The 23,364-nt window shown below is 44.7% G+C and overlaps 1 protein-coding gene across 5 annotated transcripts in view; it reads right to left on the bottom strand.

Annotated features, from left to right (window-relative positions):
- Positions 1 to 23,364, bottom strand: part of FAM13C (family with sequence similarity 13 member C) — a 247,721-nt gene that overhangs the window by 139,489 nt on the left and 84,868 nt on the right. For 3 of the 5 annotated variants that reach the window (XM_077454123.1, XM_077454128.1, XM_077454127.1), the window contains exon 4: positions 17,785 to 17,986. In XM_077454123.1, the coding sequence (XP_077310249.1) occupies positions 17,785 to 17,986 (202 nt within the window). The remainder of the gene's footprint in view (positions 1 to 17,784; positions 17,987 to 23,364) is intronic. The other 2 variants (XM_077454124.1, XM_077454126.1) reach the window with 1 other exon arrangement.

Below are 23,364 nucleotides of genomic sequence, written 5' to 3'. Positions count from 1 at the left end.
CATGTTTGTTTAATGATAAAGGTAAAAAGAACCAACATAATCAAAACATAGCCAAAGTTCAGTAACCGGAACAGATAGGCAGCCAGAAGTCAGGGATCAAAGTAGTGGAACAAACAGCAAGCAGGATCTGGAGCCAGAAGGGATGTAAGCAAAGCTAGTCTTTAAACAGGAACGCAGGAGATAGTTTCTTGTGATGTGACCAAGGCGAAGGCAGAGCTCCTCTGAACGGGATGGCTTAAGTAGGCAGGACTGATGAGCAGGATCATCAACAGCTGAGCAACTGTGGAGAGAGATGGGAGCTGGCAATTAGCTGACAGCTGAGCGGCCAGCTCTGAGAAGGAAGAGCTGAACACAGCCCTGACAGTACCCCCTCCTCAATGACACTTCTCCCTCGGAGGACCACCAGGCTTGAGGGGAAAATGTCTATGGAAATCACGGAGGAGGACAGGGGCATGTACGTCCGAGGATGATACCAAAGAGCATTCCTCCAGACTGTACCCTTTCCAATGCACCAGGTACTGTATGCGCCCACAGGAGTCAACAATGGACTGTACTTCATACTCGTCATGGTTCTCAACCTGAACAGAGGTGGTAAAGCGGTTGCAGACCAAAGGCTTTAAGAAATGAAATACATTCAAAATATGCATATTAGAAGGAAGGTCTAATGCGTAAGCCACTGGGTTAATCCTGGGAATACGAAAAGGCCCAATAAACAGAGGTGCGAACTTCAGTGAGGGAACACAATGTCGGAGGTTGTGAGATGACAGCCTGACCCGGTCTCCAACCTGGTAGAAAGGTGCAGCCAGGAGTCTGCGGTCAGAATGGAGTCTGTACCTATCATTAGCATGATGTAAGCCTCCTGGACTTGTGCCCAAGTGGAACAAAGACCACGGAGATGCTCCTCTAATGCAGGAATACTCTGCGAAACAAACAAGTCAGGCAACATGGAAGGTTAGAAAACATAATTCGCCATAAACGGGGACAATCTGGAAGCAGAATTCAAGCCACTGTTGTGAGCAAACTCTGCTCACAGTATTAGGTCTGACCAGTTGTTATAATGGTCAGAGATATAGCAATGTAGGAATTGCGCTAAGGACTGATTGGCTCGTTCTGCAGCACAAAAGGCTCACCAGAACCAGGACACAAACGGACTACCCCTGTCCAAGACAATCACCTTGGGTAGCCCATGTAAGCAAAAGATCTCCTGAGCAAAAATGGAAGCCAGTTCCTTAGAAGTGGGCAACGTCTTAGGTGGAATGCAATGACACATCTTTGAGAACCGGTCAACCACCATAAGAATAACACAGTGTTGCCTTGGGAGTTGGGTAACTCCACAATGAAATCCATAGACAGGGGGGTCCAGGGCCTTTCTTCATTGGGTATGGGTTGTAGGAGGCCCACTGGAAGGTGTCGTGGAGTCTAACTCTGAGCACACATGGAACAGGCAGCTACGAAGACAGTTAGATCAGCACGTAGACTGGGTCATTTCCCAACAATTCTGGTGGCCTAAACTAGTTGATTCTTCCCAGGGTGGCCAGTTGCCTTGAGAGAATGGCAAGTCTGGAGCATGGCAGTACGGAGGCTCTCTGGGACAATGCAAGGGTCACAAGGTTTCTCAGGAGGAGCATGGACCTGAGGAACAAGAATTTTGTCACCCAAAGGAGGAGAAGTGTGACTGGTACGAACCATAGCCAGAATACGATCAGGAGGAATCACAGGAACTGGAACCAACTGCAAGGAACTGGAACCAACTGCAACTTGGAATTGGAGGAAAATTGTTGCGACAAGGTGCTAGCCCTTACATTCTTAGTACCAGGTAAGAATGAGACAATGTCATTGAAACTTAACAAGAAAAGAGCCCATTGCACCCTTATGGGAGAGAGGCATTTAGCCTCAGACAAGAATGTGAGATTCTTATGGTCCGTGAGAATGAGAACTTGCACAGTGGTACCTACGAGGGGATGTCTCCATTCTTTTAGGGCTAAAATGATCGCCAAAAGCTCTCTGTGACCAATTCATAATTGCACTTCGCAGGTGACAATTTCTTGGAAAAGTAGCCACAAGGATGCAAAGTGTTCTCAAGAGGTAGGACGTTGAGACAGAAGGGCACCAACACCAGTCTCAAAAGCATCAACCTCAAGGACAAAAGGGAACGTAGAATCAGGATGTGCCGACACAGGAGCAGAAACAAAGGCAGCCTTGAGACTCTCAAAGGCCTTAATGTACTCCGGAGACCAACTCTGTGGGTTACCGTCCTCTTTGGTTAAATCAGTAAGGGGCTTGACCAGAGACGAGAAGTTACGAATAAACTTCTGATAGTAGTTGGCAAAGCGCAGGAAACGCTGCAGAGGATGTAAACCCACAGGTTGGGGCCACTGTAGGACTGCCGAAAGTTTCTCTGGGTCCTTTAGAAAAACCAGCAGTGGAAATGACATGTCCAGGAATTTAACCTGTTCACGATGGAACTCGCACTTCTCCAGTTTACAATAGAGATTGTTCTCTCTTAGTTTCTGAAGCACACAGACATCTTTGTGGTGGCTCTCCAGGGACTTAAAAATGAGGATATCATCAAGATAAACCACAACACAAAACTGCAAAAAATCTCAGAGGACATCGTTAATAAATTCCTGGAAAACTGCCGGGGTGTTACAAAGGCCAAAAGCCATTACAAGGTACACATAATGGCCTGTACTAGTATTAAACGCAGTCAAAGTTTATCCTCACGAGATTCTATGCCCCTCTCAAATCAAGCTTTGTGAAAACTGTTGCTCCCTTGAGGTGGTCAAATTACTCCGTAATAAACAGAATCGGATAGGCATTCTTAATCGGCCTTATCCTCCAAGACTGACAACCCAGCCACGAGAGGGTATGGCACCAGGTTGAAAGTCAATTGCGCAATCACACAGCCAGTGTGGAAGCAAACGAATGGCTTGACCTTTGTCAAAGACATTGTTAAAATCGCTGTACTCTTCTGGCAGGGAGGAGAGTGAAAAGGTGAACAGGACTTGGCTACCTTCTAGAAGCATGTCTCACTGCATTGTGGTGACCAGGGGAGAACCTCATCACGGAGCCAATCAAAAGAGGGATTGTGCCTCTGTAACCAAGGATAACCAATAACCAACAGGAACTTAGGTGAGGAAATAACTTGGATTATCTCATGGTGAAGAGCCCCTATGGCCATGGACAATGGAACCGTCTCATGAGTGACATGGGCAGACTGTAGAGGTCTCCCATCAAGATTAGAGGTCGGCCGATATTTGCCGTTTTTTAATTAATCAGCATCGGCCAATTGAGCTGATAAAAAGGCCGATTTAGAACTACAGCTGGACTTGGAAATGACTTCTGTAATAGAAGTCAGTGCAAGTTGCCTGAGTCTTCATAGAAGCACTTGTTTCCTCTCTGGGCAGTCTGCCAAGAAAAGAGCAAAAAGATACAATGTTTACACTTGAATGAATGAACTCAACTCTGTGTGTAGAGTTCTCAGTTTAACCATTTAAAGACAAAATCTTTTCTGACACTTGTTGCTTACAAGTAAAAGTCCTGTATTTTCTGCCAGAAAATCACTTAGACCCCCAAAAAATTATATATATTTTTTTAGCAGAGATCCTAGGGAATAAAATAGCGGTTGTTATGATATTTTATGTCACACGGCATTTGCGCAGAGCTCTTTCAAATGCAATTTTTTGGGGGAAAAAAATACACTAAACGATTTAAAAAAACAAAAAAAAAACAAACACAAACCTAAAACAGGTTTTTTTTTTCGTCCAAAAGTTTTGACTACCTGTTTTTATTTTATAGGCTGCTTTCACACTGGAGTGGACAGGCGTTGCTGGTAAAATGCTGCTAATTTTAGCAGCGCTTTACCATCATTTTAGTGGTGCTATTCGGCTGCTAGTGGGGCGAATATATAACCCAGCTAGCGGCCAAAGAAGAGGTTAAATGCGCCCGTGAAGCACCGCTGCCAAATCGCATTGTATGCGCTTCGGCAGTGGTGCCCATTAATATCAATGGGCAGGAGTGGTGGAGGAGCGGTATACACCACTCCAAACGTGCTGCTTGCAGGACTTTTTTTTAACATCCTGCCAGCACATCGCCAGTGTGAAAGCACTCTGTCTTTCACACAGACTGCAGGGGAGCCGTTTTGCAGGCACTTTACAGGTGCTATTTTTAGCCCAAAAGCACCTAAAAAAACGCCCCAGTGGGAAAGGTGTCTGTTAGGTTTTATGAGATGAAGGGGGATAAAAAAAAAAAAAAAAAAAAAAAAAAATCGGCCTAACATATCGGCCCAAAAAAAAAAAAAATCGGCATCATATAATCGGTCATCGGCCGCCATGATTTCTAAATATCGGCATCGGCCAGAGAAAAACCCATATTGGTCGACCTCTAATCAAGATCCTCAATGGCAAGTGGAGTGTCACACAGCTGCAGAGGTATCGAGTGCTTTGATACAAAGGCAGCATTAATGAACAGGCCTGCAGCCCCAGAGTCGATTAGAGCAGGGCTCGACAAAACCCGGGCGCCAGGTCGCATTGGCGACTAGAAATAGCGACCTCGCGCCTGGGGCAGCACAGCTGGGGGTATCCTGTCTCTGTGGACCCCCCCAGCGTGATCGCGTCGGGCCGTTCCGCCGGCGGCCGAAAATTTAGGCCGCGGCTTTGAGGCCTTCTGCGGTCCTATGATTCCTTATGGAATCTGGCGCCCTCTTGTGGTCGCCGTTGGTATGACAAACCAGCAATGCCTCTGCCTGTTTTATATTACCTGCCTCTTCTTCCCTTTATTTAGAACCCCCTAAACATTATATATATTTTTTATTCTAACACCCTAGAGAATAAAATGGTGGTTGTTGCAATACTGTCTGTCACACCGTATTTGTGCAGCGGACTTACAAGCGCACTTTTGTTGGGAAAAATAATTTAGTTAATAAAAAAATAAGACAACAGTAAAGTTAGCCCAATTATTTTTTATATTGTGAAAGATAATGTTACGCCGAGTAAATTGATACCCAACATGTCACGCTTCAAAATTGCACCCGCTCATGGAATGGCGACAAACTTTTACCCTTTAAAATCTCCATAGGCGACGTTTAAAAAAAATTCTACAGGTTGCACGTTTTGAGTTACAGAGGAGGTCTGGGGCTAGAATTATTGCTCTCGCTCTACCAATCACGGCGCTACCTCCTATGTGTGGTTCGAACACCGATTTTATATGCGGGCAGGACAGGGCGCGTTTAAAAATTATTATTTTTTCTGCTTATTTTAACTTTTTTTTTTTTCCCACTGTTCTTTTAAAAAAAATGTTGTGTCACTTTTATTCTTATTACAAGGAATGTAAAAATCCCTTGTAATAGAAAAAGCATGACAGGTCCTCTTAAATATGAGATCTGGGGTCAGAGAGACCTCGGATCTCATATTTACACTAAAATGCAATTGAAAAAAAAATTGTCATTTGAAAAAAATTAATAAAATGTCCCTCTAAGAGCTATGGGCAATGACTTGGAGACGGGGGGGGGGGGGCGGCGATGGCGGCGCTGCTATCTTCCCCTCACTCATCTCCATGTCAGGCCAGGGACAGGTCCGGATCGCCGTCACGGACCTGGCTCCTAACTTTTTAAGCTGGCTCCTAGATTCCAAGCAAATTTGTCAACCCCTGGATTAGAGCCTGTATCTCAACAGATGACTCAGCCCAAGAAAGGGTGACCGAAACCAAGGGCATATCCTTCTGGATAACTGGGGATGAAACGCCACCTAGGGTCTGTCCAAGATAGGACCTCAAGGTTTGGGTGTTCCTTGGACAGGTAGGACAGGACTTCAGAAAGTGACCTGCCTGGCCACAATAAAGGCACAATCTCTCCCTCCTCCTAAAGGCTCTCTCATCCGCAGAGAGATGTGTGAATCCCAAGTGCATGGGTTCACTTTCACTGCCCGACTCAGTACCAGGAGGCATGAGAGGTGAGGGAGGCATGGGTGAGACTGAAAAGCTTGGAGAAAAACATAAAGGAGGCTTCCGCAAGCACTCCTTAAAACAGAGTCTCTGAGTCTGGAGTCAATGAGGATGGCAAACGTGATCAACTTCTCCAGCTCAGTGAGTATATCTCTGGCTGCTATCTCATCCTTGATGGTATCCGAGAGACCATGAGAAAAAGCAGCCAAGAGAGCCTCATTGTTCCACACAACCTCTGCTGCCAGAGTACGGAATAAAATGGCATAGTCGGCAACAGTTCTAGTACTCTGTTCGATGGACATGATGCACTTGGCAGCAGAAGCAGAGCGTGCAGGAATGTCAAATACCCTTTTAAACAAAGCCACAAACTTTGGTTAACTCAAGACAACAGGTTTTTGCATCTCCCATAGAGGGTTTGCCCAGGCCAAGGCTCTCTCAGAAAACAAAGATATCACAAAACCTACTTTGCTTCTGTCCATGGGAAACGCCTGGGACAGCATCTCAAAGTATATCTCAACCTGCATTGGACTGGATCACCCCCAAATCGCTGGGGAAGTGGAGCGGAACCAGGCATACCTCTAATAGAGGAAATACTCGAGACGGGTGCCTGCACAGAGACCGGAGCAGCAGCAGGGTCGGCCTGCAACATAGGTTGTATCGGAGCGGCCACAGTGGGAGATTCCAGGTGAGCCGTGTGTCTCAAACTCTTTTGTAACACCATGGCAAACTGATCCATGTGGTGATCCAGTTCATCCAATCTGGAAAAAATATTACCAACAAGTGGATTGACTGTATTTTCTGAATTCATGGCCTTCTCCTACTGTCAGAAACCATGAAATCAGACCAAGACACAAGTACAGTCAAATCACATTTGTTTAATAATTAAAGAGGAAGTAAACCCTGATGAGTTTACTTCCTCTTTCATTCCCTGCAAAGGTAAAGCATAATGGACTGCTATGCATCGCATAGTAGCCCATTATGTGTCACTTACCTGACACAGGGGCCAGCGAAGTCACCGCTGTCCCCTGTAGTCTGGCGCATCCATCTTCTCGGTGGGGTCTCGCAGCTCCGCCACTGTCATTCGGCAAAGCCGCGATGACGTCACTCCTGTGCATGCGCACGGGAGCCGACACGTGCGGCATCTTCGTCATTGACTATGCCGCGCTCAGTGCACCTGCGCGGCGCTGTCTACGGCGCATGCGCCGTAGACAGCAGGGCCTGTCTCCGGGCAAATATCTCCTAAACTGTATAGGTTTAGGAGATATTTCTTGGACCTACAGGTAAGCCTTAATCTAGGCTTACCTGTAGGTCAAAGTGGTTTGTAAGGGTTTACAACCACTTTAAAGTAAAAAGAACCAACATCGTCAAAACATAGCCAGAGTTCAGTAACCGGAACGGATAGTCAGACAGAAGTCAGGGATCAATGTAGTGGAACAGCAAGCAGGATCTGGAGTCAGAAGGGATGTAAGAAAAGCCAGTCTTTAAAACAGGCACGCAGGTAATTGTTTTTTGTGATGTGACCAAGGTGAAGGCAGAGCTCCTCTAGACTGGATGGCTTAAGTAGGCAGGACTGACTGGCAGGATCATCAACGGCTGAGAAACTGTGGAGAGAGATGGGAGCTGGCAATTGGCCGACAGCTGAGTGGCCAGCTCAGAGAAGGAAGGGCTGAGCCCAGCCCTGACAAACACATACAAGCAAGCTGTTTTACTTGCCAAGTGATTTGTATTTGTTTATTCAGTTCTGAGATTTACAAAGCTCTGTCACACAGCAGAGTCCTACCTGGTATAGTAGTTGATCTAACACTCTACTGCTGCAGTTAAATAACATCTACTTTTTTTTTAAGAATTCAACACATTTACTGTCTGGAATTCAGTGGCATGTACACTATGCCTTGTTAATATACTCTGCTTGTGTTACACATTTCACAGAGCCAACAGTCTCACCTACAGAGGGTTCTGAAGAGGAGCAGTTTCAAGAGGCATAGTCAGTATAAGAAAAACACCACATATCTGCTTGCAAGCAGCAAGTTACTATGGGATATGCAGTCCTTAGAAATTTAAATTAAACTAAAGGGATGAGCAGAAGAAAAGCAGCAAAGCATGCAGGAAATACAGAAAATTGTATAAAGATGGCTAGCAGATAGGCAGCACTCACAGCATGACATTAAGCTTATATATTGGATTGTAAAAAAAAAATAGGATTTTTGCACTCGCTGTAAAATCCTTTTATCTGAAGTTCATTGACAGACACAGCGCCTTTAATCTTGACCTTCGGGTTATAGCGTCATCTTCAGGAGAGGACCAGGCAGAACATGTAAAAACAGCAAAACTGCACAGCACCGCCCAGGGGGCGGTCCTACTGGCTATAACCCCTCACCCTGCTTCCAGCAGCTCAGTTCGTCAAAAAGCAGTACAAACATAAATAGGAGGGTAGGTGCTGTGTCCGTCAATGAACTTCAGAGAAAAGGATTTTACGGCGAGTACAAAAATCCTATTTTCTCTTTCGTTCATTGACAGACACGGCACCTTTAATCTTGACCTCTGGGATGTCCCCAAGCAGTGTCAAAAAACAAAGGGTGGGAACAACAAGAAAATAAATTCCACCCATAACAAAAATAACTCCTCAACAGAGGAGTTGCAACCTTAAAACGCCTGCAAAACCTTGCGGCCGAATCATGCATCTGAAGATGCGCTCACATCAACCTTGTAAAATGTAGTGAAAGTGTGAACGGACGACCAGGTCCCCGCCTTACACACATGGGAAACAGACGCTTGATGTTGGAAAGCCCAGGAAGCACCAGTTGTCCTGGTAGAATCTGCCGTGACAGGAAAGGGGGGGGGGGCATAAGCCCGAACCATGATCTGTCTGATCCACAGAGAAATGGTGGCAGACGAGACCGACAGGCCCTTCTTCAGACCAGCCACCAATACAAACAGCGAGTCCAATCTCCGGAAAGGAGCTGTAGCAGACAGATACACCCGCAGAGCCCGGCCACGTCCAAAGAATGTAAAGCAACCACTTTGGGATGTGACGGCTGAGGACATAAGGACGGAGGCACAATGTCCTCATTTAGATGAAAAGCCGAAACAACCTTTGGAAGAAACTAAGGCTGCGGATGCAGCACCGCCTTATCCTTGTGGAGGATCAAGTAGGGAGACTTGCATGACAAGGCCGCTAACTCGGAAACCCTCCTAGCAGATGTAATAGCCACTAGAAAGACTACTTTCTGAGAGAGTGTCAATAATGGAATCTCTCCAATGTTTTCAAAATGGCGGTTTCTGAAGCACCGAGAGCACCAGATTCAAATCCCATGGAGGCAGTTGTGGTTGAACCAGAGGGGCCACATGTCGAACCCCCTGAACAAATGTACTCGCCAATGAATGAGTCACCAAAGGGCATTGAAAAAAAAAAAAACGCCAAAGCTGATACTTGCCCCTTAATGGTGCTTAAAGCAAGTTTCTGTGCCGTGGCGTTGTCCGACTGGATCCTGACCGGATGCCCCTGCAGCCTCTGTGACCACGAGGAGTGGCACCGTCTGATCGCCCGAAGCTCCAGTACATTGATCAGTAGGTGGGATTCTTCTTGCGTCCAGTGACCCTGGGCCGACCGTATGCCCCAAACTCCCCCCCAGCCGGTCAAGCTGGCATCCGTTGTGATCACCATCCAATGAAGAGGTAGGTACAACTTCCCAGACCGAAGGGCCGGGGACCTCAGCCACCAGGGAAGGGAATCTGACTAGCTAGCTCACACAAATTTGACAATCCAGGGATGTCGGAAATTTGTCCCATTTGGACAGGATCTCTCTTTGCAAGACTCGAGTGTGGAATTGAGCATACGGTACCGCCTCAAAAGTGGCTACCATGAGAACCAGAACAAAACACGCAGCCGGACACCAATAACTTCGCCGCAGCTTGAAGAGTATGCAGCTTGTCTGAAGGGAGAAAGACTCTCGCCTCTGAGGAGTCCAGAACCAAGCCCAGGTACTCCAGGCATTGAGTCGGCACCAACAGCAACTTCTGGAGGTTCAACACCCAACCAAACGCCCGGAGAGTCTGTATGGTGATCATCACATCCTCCCTTAATTCTGAGGAAGTTGTTCTCAGGAGGAGGTTGTCTAGGTAACCCACAATTGCGATCCCTCGTCATCATAGCAATGCCAGAATTGGGGCTAGCACCTTGGTGAAGACCCTCAGAGCTGTCGCTAGGCCAAAAAGGGAGAGCTACAAGTTGATAGTGCTCATCCCTAACCGCAAACCGTAGAAACCTCTGATGCCTGACGCATATGAGGACATGCAAGTACGTGTCCTCGATGTCCAAGGACGCCAAGAAATCCCCTTGCTGGAGTGCAGCGACCACAGAGCAAACAGATTCCATCCTGAACCTTTGTACTTTCACAAAGCCGTTGAGGGCCTTGAGATCCAGGTCTGGACGGACCCATTCCTTCTTTGAGACTACAAACTACAAACAGATTGGAGTAGAATCCCTGAAACCTTTTCGGTACTATCACCCCGCGCAGCAGCAGGTCCTGTTCTGCCCCGAGGGAGGTTCACCGGACTGCAAACTCCCGAAGGCGACCCCCCCCCACCCGAGAGTTGGGCGGGGGCAAACCTTCATGCGGCAACAGAATTTCTTGCAGGCTTGTTTGGCTTGCGAAACCAGGGACGCTTCTGTCCCTCAGCAGGCACCTTGTCGGACTGGGAATGCTAACTGCCAACCGGGAGGACGAAAAATCCACTTCTGAGTGGAAAAAGAGGGCCCCTGCCTACGGCGTGGCTCCTTACCCTTTCTGGACTGTGGGAGCAAAGTACTCTTCCCCCCAGTAACATTCTTAATAAGGTCATTCAGTGAGGCTCAAAATAGCCTCTCCACCTGGAAGGGCAAATCTGCCAGCGCTTTCTTAGCAGTCTGGTCCGCAGACCAGCATTTAAGCCAAATCAGGCAACGTAGCACCACTGCTGATACTGAGGCTCTAGAAAGCAAGGGGGCCATATCTAGGGCCACATCACATACATACTTCAGGCCCTGCCAGTTCCACGCAGACTGGGGAAACCTGTTTCTCCAACTCACAGTGCAGCAACTTAGCCCATTCAGTAAGCGTCTGACACCAGGGCCATGGCTAACACTGACCACAATGCTGACTCCACCACCGTAAACATGGACTGGGCAACCACCTCGGCCCTTCTGTCCGCAGGGTACTTGAAAGGCGGGGTTCCCTTGCACCGGAATCGTGGTTACCTTATTTAACCTGGATACCAGGGGGTCAATGACTGGAGGAAATGTCCAATTTTTCAGGAAACTCTCCTAAAAGGGGTAGTGCACCGCCATCTGTCTCTGGACTGAAAAGGCCCGCTGCAGGCTTCCCCACTCCTTGTAAATAAACATATCAAAATAAGTTAGGTAGGGAAACACCTTAGCAGTGCGGGCTGGCTTGTGGGAACCAAAAGGGACAGACACCTTTGCAGATGCCCCCCCCCACTGTATCCTCTATCTTTAGGGTATCCCTCACCGCCACGATAAGTGCTCCTACGATCGCTTTTTCCTGCGCTGACCCAGACACAGAGTCATCCTCACTGTCCAAATGGTCCTGGTCCGCATCCCCTGACATGTCAGAACAGGGGCCGCCTGCCACAGCGGGACCCGAGTCTGAATCAGAGCTTTCCCCAGAAGACGGTGGGGAGAGGGGGCATTTTTTTATCCCCCTTGCGCCCGCACGCCACTCCCACCTTGGCAACAAAGAATTCAAGGATCACCGACAGATCATCCATAGGCACCGCAGGTGCAGGGGAACCGGTTGCAATAACAGGGATGTCTGGGGAAGAAGTGCCAGCTTCTGACGCCATGCTGACCCACTCTCGCCTGTCACCACTTAGGGACCTAAGGCAAGCCACAAAAAATGCCAACCCCCCTAGCTGCCACAGATTGAAGGGCCCCCCGCAGGACTCACCACCCTGACCCAGTTACTGTGCTGTGCTGCCGCCGTCCGATCTCCCCTGTGCCAACCATGAGGAGTTCTGAGTTGTTTTGGGCTGTTCCAGACTGAAAACAGCCGCCCAGCACTAGATTAACACAAACTGAGGCTACTAGAAAATGGCTGCCTCAGCAAAAAAAGTCAAAGTACTGGGAAAATGACCGCCGCACTACAAGAAAATGGCCGCCGTTAAGAAACTGGCTGCGGCTACAAGAAAATGGGCAAAGCCACCAGAAAACGGCCGCGTAGCGCACGGCGGCCAGTCCCCACATGGCAACCCCCAGGCACTCAAAAAACAGCCTAAAAAACAGGGAGAAATGAGCAGACCACCAACTGCCCAGTGCAGCCCCCTGCCAGGACCCAGAGGACCCCCGGCCAGGTACGTGCACCGCACCCCCTATGCCCAGTCACACAGCGGCCCCTTAGCATGGGGAGGAGGGAAAAGGACAGGGAGAGAAGAAAGGGAGATGGAGAGACCCCCTAGTCAACCTCCCAGGGAATGCCCAGCTGCTCCATCCTGCTGAAACAGGTGGAACCATACTCAACCCTTCTGCAGGGACTGCTGGACACATTCCATGGACAGACCCATCACCCGAGCAGAACGGGGTGGCTGTCGGCCATGGCACACTGACTCAGACAGCAGTAGCCCAGTCATATGTGTGCCCCCAGAACATATAGCTCGCTGGCCACCCCTGGAGCAGACGGGGCATGTCGTATCCGACCCAACACTTAGCTAAGGTCTGCACACACACAATGGCCAGGCTGGGGGGACTACCAGAATCTATATTATCCAGCCTGTCACCCAGCCCGGCTGTTGATTGCAGATCACAGGAATAAAAAAGCAGAAAAATAAAAAAAATTCCCAGGATCAATGGTCCCCACAGGGAGCCAGGTCCTTCTATACTAGGCAGAAAAAAAAAACAGGTGCTGGAAGCAGAGAGGGATAATAGCCAGTAGGACTGCCCCCTCGGTGGTACTGTGCAGTTTTGCTTTTTTTATATGTTCTGCCTATTCCTCTCCTGAAGGTGGCGATATAATCCTAGGGTCAAGATTAAAAGGTGCTGTGTCTGTCAACGAACGAAAGAGAAATAGCAATTTTTTATTGGCATTAGAATGCTCATCTTATACAATAAAAGTGCACGCTGTTACTTCAGATCTCCTATTAAAGTGGATGACAGGGTTAATTACAATTATACCTAAAAATGCTGCCTACTCCCTCCTCCTACCTACAGTATGCTGCATAGCATGTATAAAAAAAAAAAAAAAAAGATCAATGGAAATACCTTTTTTTACTCCTGTCAGGTCACATGACCCAGAAGCCCTTTACATCTTTACATAGTAAACTGTGTTGGTGAATGAACAGGAAGCCACTCAGTCCAGAGCACTTCCCATTCGCTCAGTGACCAATGCAGCTGAGGCTGCAGAGAAAAGGACACACACCGTCCTTTGCCCTACTAATACCGCCCTACTGACACTGTCCACTGCCCTAATGACACTCTCCACACACCATTCACTGCCCCGCTGACACTGTCTACTGCCTTACTGACACACACTGTCCACTTTTAAGGTAGATGTGTTTATATTTTAACTGACTTTTATTGCATGATATTTTTCCTTGCCATTTAGTTAGGCCTTGCTAGTTAATTCTTAACATAAAAGGGTGCAGTTTGCCAAAGAGCACCTTGGCAAACTGCAACGCTACTCGGAAAATGTGTTGTGGACTGATGAAAACAAAAGTTGAATTGTTCACTATACACTCAGCAGCATGTATGGTGCAAAAAGGGCACCGTTTACCAACATCTAGATATAATCCCAACGTTGAAGTATGGTGGAGGGATCATCATAACTTGGGCTTTTTTTTCTGCCTCAGAGCCTGGACCTTTTAGGAGGGGCCCAGTCAGAGGCCAGACCTTAACCCCATAGAAATGATGCCAACCTAGGGTATAAAGATACAAGGTGGGGGAGAGCTACTAGGTTCAGGTCTGGTCACTGACCTGCGTTACAACAGAGAAAAGATATACCCAACCTCAAATCCCAATAGCTTGTACCTGTGTTTAAATTATCAGGTGCTAAAAGGGTGTGACCACATAACAGTACAAATTCTGGTTGGACGGTCTGCACACTGCTATACACCCTTTCTTTCAAGCTATTGGGCAAAGCAGTGTAGGACTGGCCATAAGAGGGATTACTTTAACGCAGTTGGCCAGCTTAAGCATGGATTGCAATATGTGTAAACTAAAAATCCCTGTTTTTTCATTGCATAGTTTGCTGGAAAGGGTGCATAGCAGTGTGCAGAACGTCCATCCAGAATTTGTAGTGTTAATATGTGGTCACACCCCTTTAGCACCTAATGAGTTAAAATACATGTACAAGTTATTGGGATTTGAGCACAGGTATATTTTTTCTCTATTGTAAAGGTCAGTGGCCAGACCTGAACCTAGTAGCACTCCCCACCTTGTGTCTTTATGCCCCAGGTTGGCATGGTGTCCACTGTAGCATTTGTAGTGGCAAAGCAGTATAGGACTGGCCATAAGAGGGATTACTTTGATACAGTTGGCCAGTTTAAGCATGTATTGCAAGCTATTGGGATTTGAGCACAGGTACATCCATTTCTACCCTACTGTCATCAAATGAGAAATTCTGCATATTTCAAATAAATTGTATACCCCCATTCTAAGGATCGTCAACATAAAAATAGAGACACACAAAAAATAATTCCACATCAGCTTGCCCTAACTGAAAAGCATAAGCAATACTAATTTACCAGAGTGCAAGGGAAGAAGGACCCCCCCCCACTTACGACTGATCTCACTAATTAGGGCAAACCTTAATGCTAAAGAAGATTTGACTACAGTGTTAACTTACTTAGTGAGCCAAGGCAGAGGTGGTGGGACCCATGTAATGCATGTGCATTCATGGACATAGGCCCGAAATTCAAGTATTCTGGAAATACATCCATATATGTACAGCTCTAAACAAGAGCACAATTCAGCACAGCATGCAGCTACAGCATATTTGAGCTGGTCAGTTGTTGGGCCCCGCACTTGTGATTTCTGGCACACAAACACTGGAATTTAACACACAGGCTAAGCGCCCAGTGTGCATGAGGTTTTAGTGATCACTTTTTACACTTTGCAATTACTCACTTGTAATTTTAGTAGCTAGTTTGATTCACCTACTAAACATCACTCATGCAGCTTTAGCACTAAATTGCAATTCTAAGAAACAAATGAAAGCAAATCAGTCAGATAATGCAAGGAAATATACACGGGTCTTCTAAAAATCTAAACATTTATTTAATTGACCTTACTCCAACATCTTAAGTTGAGTAAGTGAAGTAGAGGGATTTTAAATGACTGAAGCCTGTGATATGCAACTTCCTCTGCAGTTCTGCAGCTCACGAGTTACTCCTACTGACCTCCAAATATTACAGGATACAGTAGTGATGTGGAGGTTGGAAGGTGGAACAAGTGAGAGCTGCGTATTGCCCAGGCAATGGACACCCCAGAAGTGACAGTTTTCCCTGTTGACTTTGTCCTAAGATTTCAAAAGGCATTTTCTGCTGCCCGCAACATCATTTTACTGGCACAATTTTTACTAGCATGCTTTCTGGTGTAGTTGGGTATGAACATATGCTCTCAAATGATTACGGAAAGAGAGCTGTCACTGAAAAGCGTATGCCCTGTTAGGCATCAAATAACTTAAAATAAAATAAGAAAAAAGAAAAAACATCACAAGAAATCCTACATACAAACAGATCTGTGGTGGATATTAGGACAGTGCAGAAAAATTAACTGTTATTTCAGCTTGACCCAGCTTTAAGCAGGATAAATTGTTTTACAATATATATGCGCTCTTGCTATAGAGATACAATCTATACCAGTACCTATTGTGATGGGTCCAAGACAGAGTCATGAATTAAGCTTACCTGCAGTCTAAACTATGGAGTCTAGGCAGATAAGCCAATGGTGGGTCTGTGTAACAGCAAGCAAAAGTTAAGCACTGATCACCCCCTTTCCCCTGCCTGAGATATAAACTGAGATCTTCCATGGGATGGGTAGGTGGTAGTGTAAAGCTGACCACACACACATTACAATCTGATTGTATGATCTCCTTTAGATCTTCAGTTATCTAGTGCATGGTGACCTTCAGAGAGATACTGCACGCAGATTATGATAGAATAGCCAACAGTTCTAAGCTGACCCAAAATGTTTCATAATTAGCAAAGGAAGCTAACTGTTTTGTTATGTGCCGGACTGTGCTGACAGACCCCTGTGCGGGAAATTACTTTGCTTTATGTTTGATAGAACAATGACAAAAACACAGGCAGGAAGCCCTTAAAGTATAACTGAAGGCAAAACATTTTGTCATTTTGAATAGTCTAAAGAAGAGTTTTGACCCGTCAATTTTTTTGCCATTTGTGTCCCATTGGGGAGATTTCCCTTTACTTTCTATCCCATATCCAAAACAGAAATTGAGAGAAAATCCTTCCAGTGAGGAAAATCTCTCAGTCACCAGAACTAGTGTTCCCATTGGAAGATTTCCCCTCTATCCCAGTTCAGGTGGGATTTTCTCTTTCAGTGAGAATAATGTCCAGGACAAATACCGAAGGGTAAATCTCCTTAACGGGGACACAGACAGCAATAAAAACCTAACAAATGTTCTAAAACGCTCCCTGTATTTACAATGAAAAAAAAATTGCTCTCAGATATACTTTAAATGCACTTTGGCGTCTGTATTTTCTGCAAGTTTTTTTTACGTTTGCAGTCTATCCCTGAGTTATATTCAACAAGGTGCAGTCAAGTGAACTACAAAATTGTTGTAAATAGGAGAGAGATCTTTAACTCGAGAAAGAAACACAACCCTTAGTAATGAGATTCGAGCAAGTTTCAAAAAAAGTTTTCAAACAATGAATTTTATCGTCAATCCCAAAATACTAGTTCAATAGCAAAATTTGAAAAAATGAACATGTATGTCAGCTCGCAAGTTTCCAAAGTTATCCAAGTATCATATGCTCATATGCCACACTTACAAGCCAAACAAGATTTGGTCTAACCATTATTCTACATTTTGTTTTTCTTATAGTCTCACATAAAGGAGGCTATATTCATACCCTATATCATAACAAGCTTCCCTAAATCTAACTAGGTTCATACAACTATTACTTGTTCCCCCCATCTGGCTTTTCAAAGGTAGGTGAAAAGGGGAAACTGGCTGAGGAACTTTGGAGTCTAAGTTTAGTCAAAATGATCTTGCATCAGCACAAAGGACAACACTTACAGTGCTAATACAAGTTCAGGGACCTCTCATAGGTTCTCATCAAGAGTACTGTCTATGCCTGCCATTCTGCCCCTTCCTCCCATTCACGGAAACTTCTGTCAATGAAAAGCAATCTATGGATGTAGGCTGGATGGATGAATAAAAATGTCTGCTTTTCATTCAAGGAAGCTATAGTACATTTTCTTCTATGATTGAAGGAGGGTGGTGGAAAGGGTGAGCTGAGTGCCTATGTCAGGTCCCTCGGCTGGTATTAACCCTGCAGCACCAGAGGATCATGACTGTGGTTGTGGGGGGAATTAAAGGACTTGGTTTCAACACTAAAATCAAAGCCAGCAGCAGAAGGACACTTTGCATTGACCAAGTACCATCCCTTGCACTATTTTTTATTTATTTTTTTAAAGATTTGAGTAAACTTAGGTTTTAATGTGTTCATCTGAGAGACTGCATTTGAATCATGAGAAACACAGTAACCCACTGATGGATGACAGAAAGAGGTGGGCAGTTTAAATTCTTGCTGTCCCTGATTAATAACAGTGGGCAGATCATCCTCTAATGCACATTGTCATGACTATAGGTACCTAAAATATATTTTTACCTGATTGCCTTCATGGATCTTCCCATTATCTGTCCGGAGACTTGACTTGGGCTGCTTTGATTGCAAGATGCCAATTCCAAGTCTGGTTGAGCCATCGAACATCTTCTTGTCCATGTGATGCTGGAGATCTCGGGAAGAAGCAGCATTTTCCTCCAGTTCTGTAGCTCTGCGAGGGTAGTTTTCTTTATTATTGTCATCTCTGCTAATTAAAAAATACAATAATAATTATCATTTGCTAGACAAAGTCCCCAGTAGCTTTTCACATCTAACAGTGGCAGGTATTTCACTATGTTTATTTGCTTACCATAGCATGTGCAAAAAGGCAATTTTATGCTTGTTATATCAAGTCTACAGCCTGCTGTACATCTGCAGGATAAGAGGATTTTAGGGAAAATCTATGACAAGTTTAAATATATAATAATGTGCAAAAGTCGTAGGCAAGTGTGAAAAGAATGCTTTCAGAAATAGAAGTGTTAATAGTTTTTTTTTATCAATAAACAAAATGGAAATTAAATGGAAAACAGAAGATGAATTCACAGCAAATCAAATTTGGTGTAAATACCCTTTGCTTTAAAAACAGCATCAATTTTCCTCTAGGCATACTTGCACACAATTTTTGAAGGAACACAGTAGGTAGGTTGTTACAAACATCCTGGAGAACCAACCTTCTGTGGGTAGTGGGCTGCCTCAAATTAGGGCTCCGTGATGGGCCAAACCATCACTTCCAGGACTCCTTGTTCTTTACACTGAAGATAGTTCTTAAGGACATTGGCTGTATGTCTGGGGTTTTTGTTCTGCTGCAGAATAAATTTGGGGTCAATCACATGCCTCCCTGATGGTATGGCATGATGGATACTGTACGTATCTGCCTGTATTTCTCAGTATTGAAACCAGCGATCCTGACCAAATCTCCAACTATATTTGCAGAAATGCAGCCCCAAACTTGGAAGGAACCTCCACCATGCTTCACTGTTGCCTGCAGACACTCATTATTGTACAATTATCCAGCCCTTTGCAAACAAGCTGCCTTTTGCTGCAGCTTTATATTTAAAATTTTGACTCATCAGTCCAGAGAACCTGCTGCCACTTTCCTGCACTCCAGTTCCAATGTTTTTTGGCATAGCTGAATTGCTTAGCCTTGTTTCCATGTCCTATGCACGAAAACATAGAAACTAGGTTGCAGGAAAGTGGCAGTAGGTGCTCTGAACTGAATAGTTAAAATCTTAAATATTGTTATTTATTAATTATCTGTAGCAAAAGGCAGTTTTGCGTGCAAAGGACTGCAATAATGAGTGTCTGCAAGCAATAATGAGTTATAATAATGAGTGTCTGCAAGCAACTACAAATGGAACAGGAGATTTGGTCAGGACCAATGGTGTTCCTCAATGCTGAGAAATACAGGCAGTTATTTATCCATCTTGCCATACCACCAGGGGAGGTGTGGGATTGGCCTCAAAATTATTCTGCAGCAGAACAACCACCCCAAACATGCAACCAATATAAAACAAAAAAAAAACAAACACTATCTTTAGTGTAAAGAAGAACGCAGTCCTGGAAGTGATGTTTGGTCCACACAGAGCCCGGATCTCAACATCAAGTCTGTTACATGAATAGACAGAAGGATTTGAGGCAGCCTACATTCACAGAAGATCTGTGGTTGGTTCTCCAAGATGTTTGGAACAACCTACCTGCTGAGTTCCTTGAAAAACTATGTACAAGTGTACCTAGAAGAACTAATGTTGTTTTCATCACTCAGTATTTGCTGCTAACAGGATACAAGTAAACACCAACACTATCAGTTATACACATTGATAGTACTCCCTGTAATATCCTCAAGAACACTCAAGGGGAGCAGATAAAGAAACTTTCTTTATTTCTTATGTTCAGGATTGCTTCACAGCTAGGTTGTAAAAAAAGATCCAAATAGCAAAAGATTGTATACCATAAAGAGCAAAAAAGGACACCCTCTTCCTAGCAGATGAGATCAACTTGATTTGTTTTCACAGAATGCCCAATAAGCATTCAGAGAGGGCTTTAGAAACACATTCTGCAAACGTAGTGCCACGCTCCCACTATTAAATATTTATAAATGTAACATATAATATTTTCTGTGGCTATCATTTTCCAGCACTGCCTTAACCCTCTTGGGCATGGAGTTCACCAGAGCTTCACAGGTTGCCCCTGGAGTCCTCTTCCACTTCTCCATGATGACATGTAGCTGGTGGATGTTTGAGAATGCCCCACAGATGCTCAATAGGGTTTGGGTCTGGAGACATGTTTGGCCAGTCCATCACCTTTACCCTCAGCTTCTTTAGCAATGCAGTGGTCATCTTGGAGGTGTGTTTGGGGGTCCTTATGTTGGAATACTGCCCTGCGGCCCAGTCTCCAAAGGGAGGGGATCATGCTCTGCTTCACTATGTCACAGTACATGTTGGCATTCATGGTTCCCTCAATGAACTGTAGCTCCCCAGTGTCGGCGGCACTCATGCAGCCCCAGACCATGACACCCCCACCACCATGCTTGACTGTAGGAAAGACACACTTGTCTCACCTGGTTGTTGCCACACACGCTTGACACCTTCTGAACCAAACATGTTTATCTTGGTCTCATCAGACCACAGGACATGGTTCCAGTAATCCATGTCCTTAGTCTGCTTGTCTTCAGCAAACTGTTTGAGGGCTTTCTTGTGCATGATCTTTAGAAGAGGCTTCCTCCTGGGACTACAGGCATGCAGACCAATTTGATGCAGTGTGCGGCGTATTGTCTGAGCACGGACAGGCTGACCCCCCCCCATCCTTCAACCTCTGCAGCAATGCTGGCAGCACTCATACATCTATTTCCCAAAGACAACCTCTAGATATGATGCTGAGCATGTGCACTCAACAGCTTTGTTTGACCATGGCGGGGCTTGTTCTGAGTGGAACCTGTCCTGTTAAACTGCTGTATGGTCTTGGCGACCATGCTGCAGCTCAGTTTCAGGGTCTTGGCAATCTTCTTATAGCCTAGGTCATCTTTATGTAGAGCAACAATTCTTTTTTTCAGATCCTCAGAAAGTTCTTTGCCATGAGGTGCCATGCTGAACTTCCAGTGACCAGTATGAGAAAGTGAGAGCGGTAACACCAAATTTAACACACCTGCTCCCCATTCACACCTGAGACATTGTAACACTAATGAGTCACATGACACCAGGGAGGGAAAATGGCTAATTGGGCCCAATTTGGACATTTTTCACTTACGGGTGTACTCACTTTTGTTCCCAGCGGTTTAGACATTAATGGCTGTGCGTTGAGTTATTTTGAGGGGACAGCAAATTTACACCGTTATACAAGCTGTACACTCACTACTTTACATTGTAGCAAAGTGTTATTTCTTCAGTGTTGTCACATGAAAAGATATAATAAATTAGTTACAGAGATGTGAGGGGTGCACTCACTTTTGTGAGATACTGTTTGATTGATATATATATCAAATACTTGCTCAAAGCTTAGTATTTTATCCATGCAGATTATTGTGTTTTATTCATAACCAATTGCATACAATATATAAAATAAAGCAATTCATACAATATATAAAATAGTTGGTGCACAGTAACTTCCCTTTTTGCACTTCATACAGAAACCAAATTACATGAACCATATGAAGTGGCTCAGCTGATCTTCTGTGACCACAGGACACACAATTTATGACCGCCAAAACTCACATGATATGGGTCACTGCACCAAATACATTCTCTTTTGTAAAAATGACAAACAGAACCCCTGAATCCAGAACCAGTAAGCCTGATTAAATTCATTACTGTTGCATTAACCCAGTGCCCAAGTAATTTATCACAATATTATTCTCTGAGGACTGGTATATATAATAAGAATGATCACGTCTGAACAAATTGTTAACAGATGCCCATTATTCAATTTCTACAATTGCATTAACCTTCAGGAAACCACATAACTAGATCATGATCAGAGATCAGTCAGCTTTAACTGTTGGATACTATCCTTTATAACAAGAAGGAACAATTATTAGGAGAATATAACATGTTTACAGCAGAACTAAATCTTCTTAGCCTTCACAGCCAGGAAGTTGCCATCTTTGCCTCTGTGTGATATGTGGTTTCAATGGAGCTGCACATGTGTTCACTGATGGCACCCATTTGATAGGTTGATAGCGAACATAAAGCAACTAGTACCTAACAGTTGCCATTCAAAGCATGCCTCGCTAGGGAATTTAGGCAAACCATAAAATCCGTGGGTTTAGTTCCACTTTAAGAATTGTTACCATTGTAAATTTGGCAATTCTTAAAGTGATTGTAAAGCTTAGGGGTGCGGTCACTGTCAGAAGTTTTTTCACCTCAATGCATAGGTGAAAAAACACAAGGGTTTACAACCCCTTTAAGTCAAGTTAAGTTAGTAAAGTCACTAAACCAGTACTAGCCATTATAAGCCACTATTGGTATACAATCATTTGAATTATGTTACATAGTTAGGTTGAAAAAAAGACATCTAGTTCAACCAAAATAAAATAAAATAAAAATCATACAATCCCATATGCACAATCCTATACCCACAGTTGATCCAGAGGAAGTCAAAAAACCCAGCAAAGCATGATCCAATTTGCTTATAGCAGGGGAAGAAAATTTCCTTCCTGATCGCCCCCCCCCCCCCCCCCCGGATCAACTTTACCTATAAAGTCCCATACACACTATCAGATTTTCTGCTGATTTTTGTCTTCAGATTTACAAAAAACATGTAGTGCAAGGAGCTGCCGGATTGCTTACACATTGAAACTCCTAAGGTTTGACCTCATATTATATGTTTTTTGTAAAACTCAAGGAAAAAAAAAAATCTGCAGAAAATCTTATAGCGTGTATGGGGTTTACATGTTTGTACTCAGTTATACTATGTACATTTAGGAAAGAAGCCAGGCCTTTTTAAAAAGCAATCTACAGAGCTGGCCAAAGCCACCTTGCCCATTATTATCACTGGCCCAGCCCTTGGCTCCTTGCACAGATAGAAAGATCTGCAAGTCACCCCCTCCTTATTAACACTGGGAAGTCTAGAACAAACTCCAATGATAGCCTTTATAGTACTCACACTTTCACACTCGCTTTGAGGTCACTTCTCACATGGAGACAGACACCACCACCCCTCCGTTTTACCATGTCTTTCCCAAAAGAGAGCATAGCCAGAAATAGCCCAGTCATGTGAAGAATGAAGCCAAGATTCAGCAATACCAATTAAATCATAGTTCTCGTGCACCAGAGCTTCCGACTCCCCTATTTTGCTTGGCAGACTTCTGGCATTGGTGAACAAAAACACTTGTCACATTTTGCAAACTTATGTTGCCTATTTTTTTTATTTTAGTACAAATAGTACCATTTCCAGTGGTTGTTTATAACATGGGAACCTTCATATCACCTGGCATAGCCCTCCCTCCATCTTTTCCTATTCCACCCACCAATAGAGGCTGACCCCTGTCTGACCTGTCTGCTCCATTATAATCTAATCCCCCCTCAATCCATATGTAATGAGTGATGTTCAGAAAAGTAATGTAGAATTTTTATTTTATTTTTATTTTTACTA

The sequence above is a fragment of the Lithobates pipiens genome, unplaced genomic scaffold (genome assembly GCF_037356315.1).
Source record: "Lithobates pipiens isolate NorthernLeopardFrog02 unplaced genomic scaffold, aLitPip1_a1.2 Scaffold_25, whole genome shotgun sequence".
In the NCBI taxonomy this organism is placed as follows: domain Eukaryota; kingdom Metazoa; phylum Chordata; class Amphibia; order Anura; family Ranidae; genus Lithobates; species Lithobates pipiens.
The sequence above is the reverse complement of the archived record's forward strand: the minus strand, read 5'-3'. Positions and strand labels throughout refer to the sequence as shown.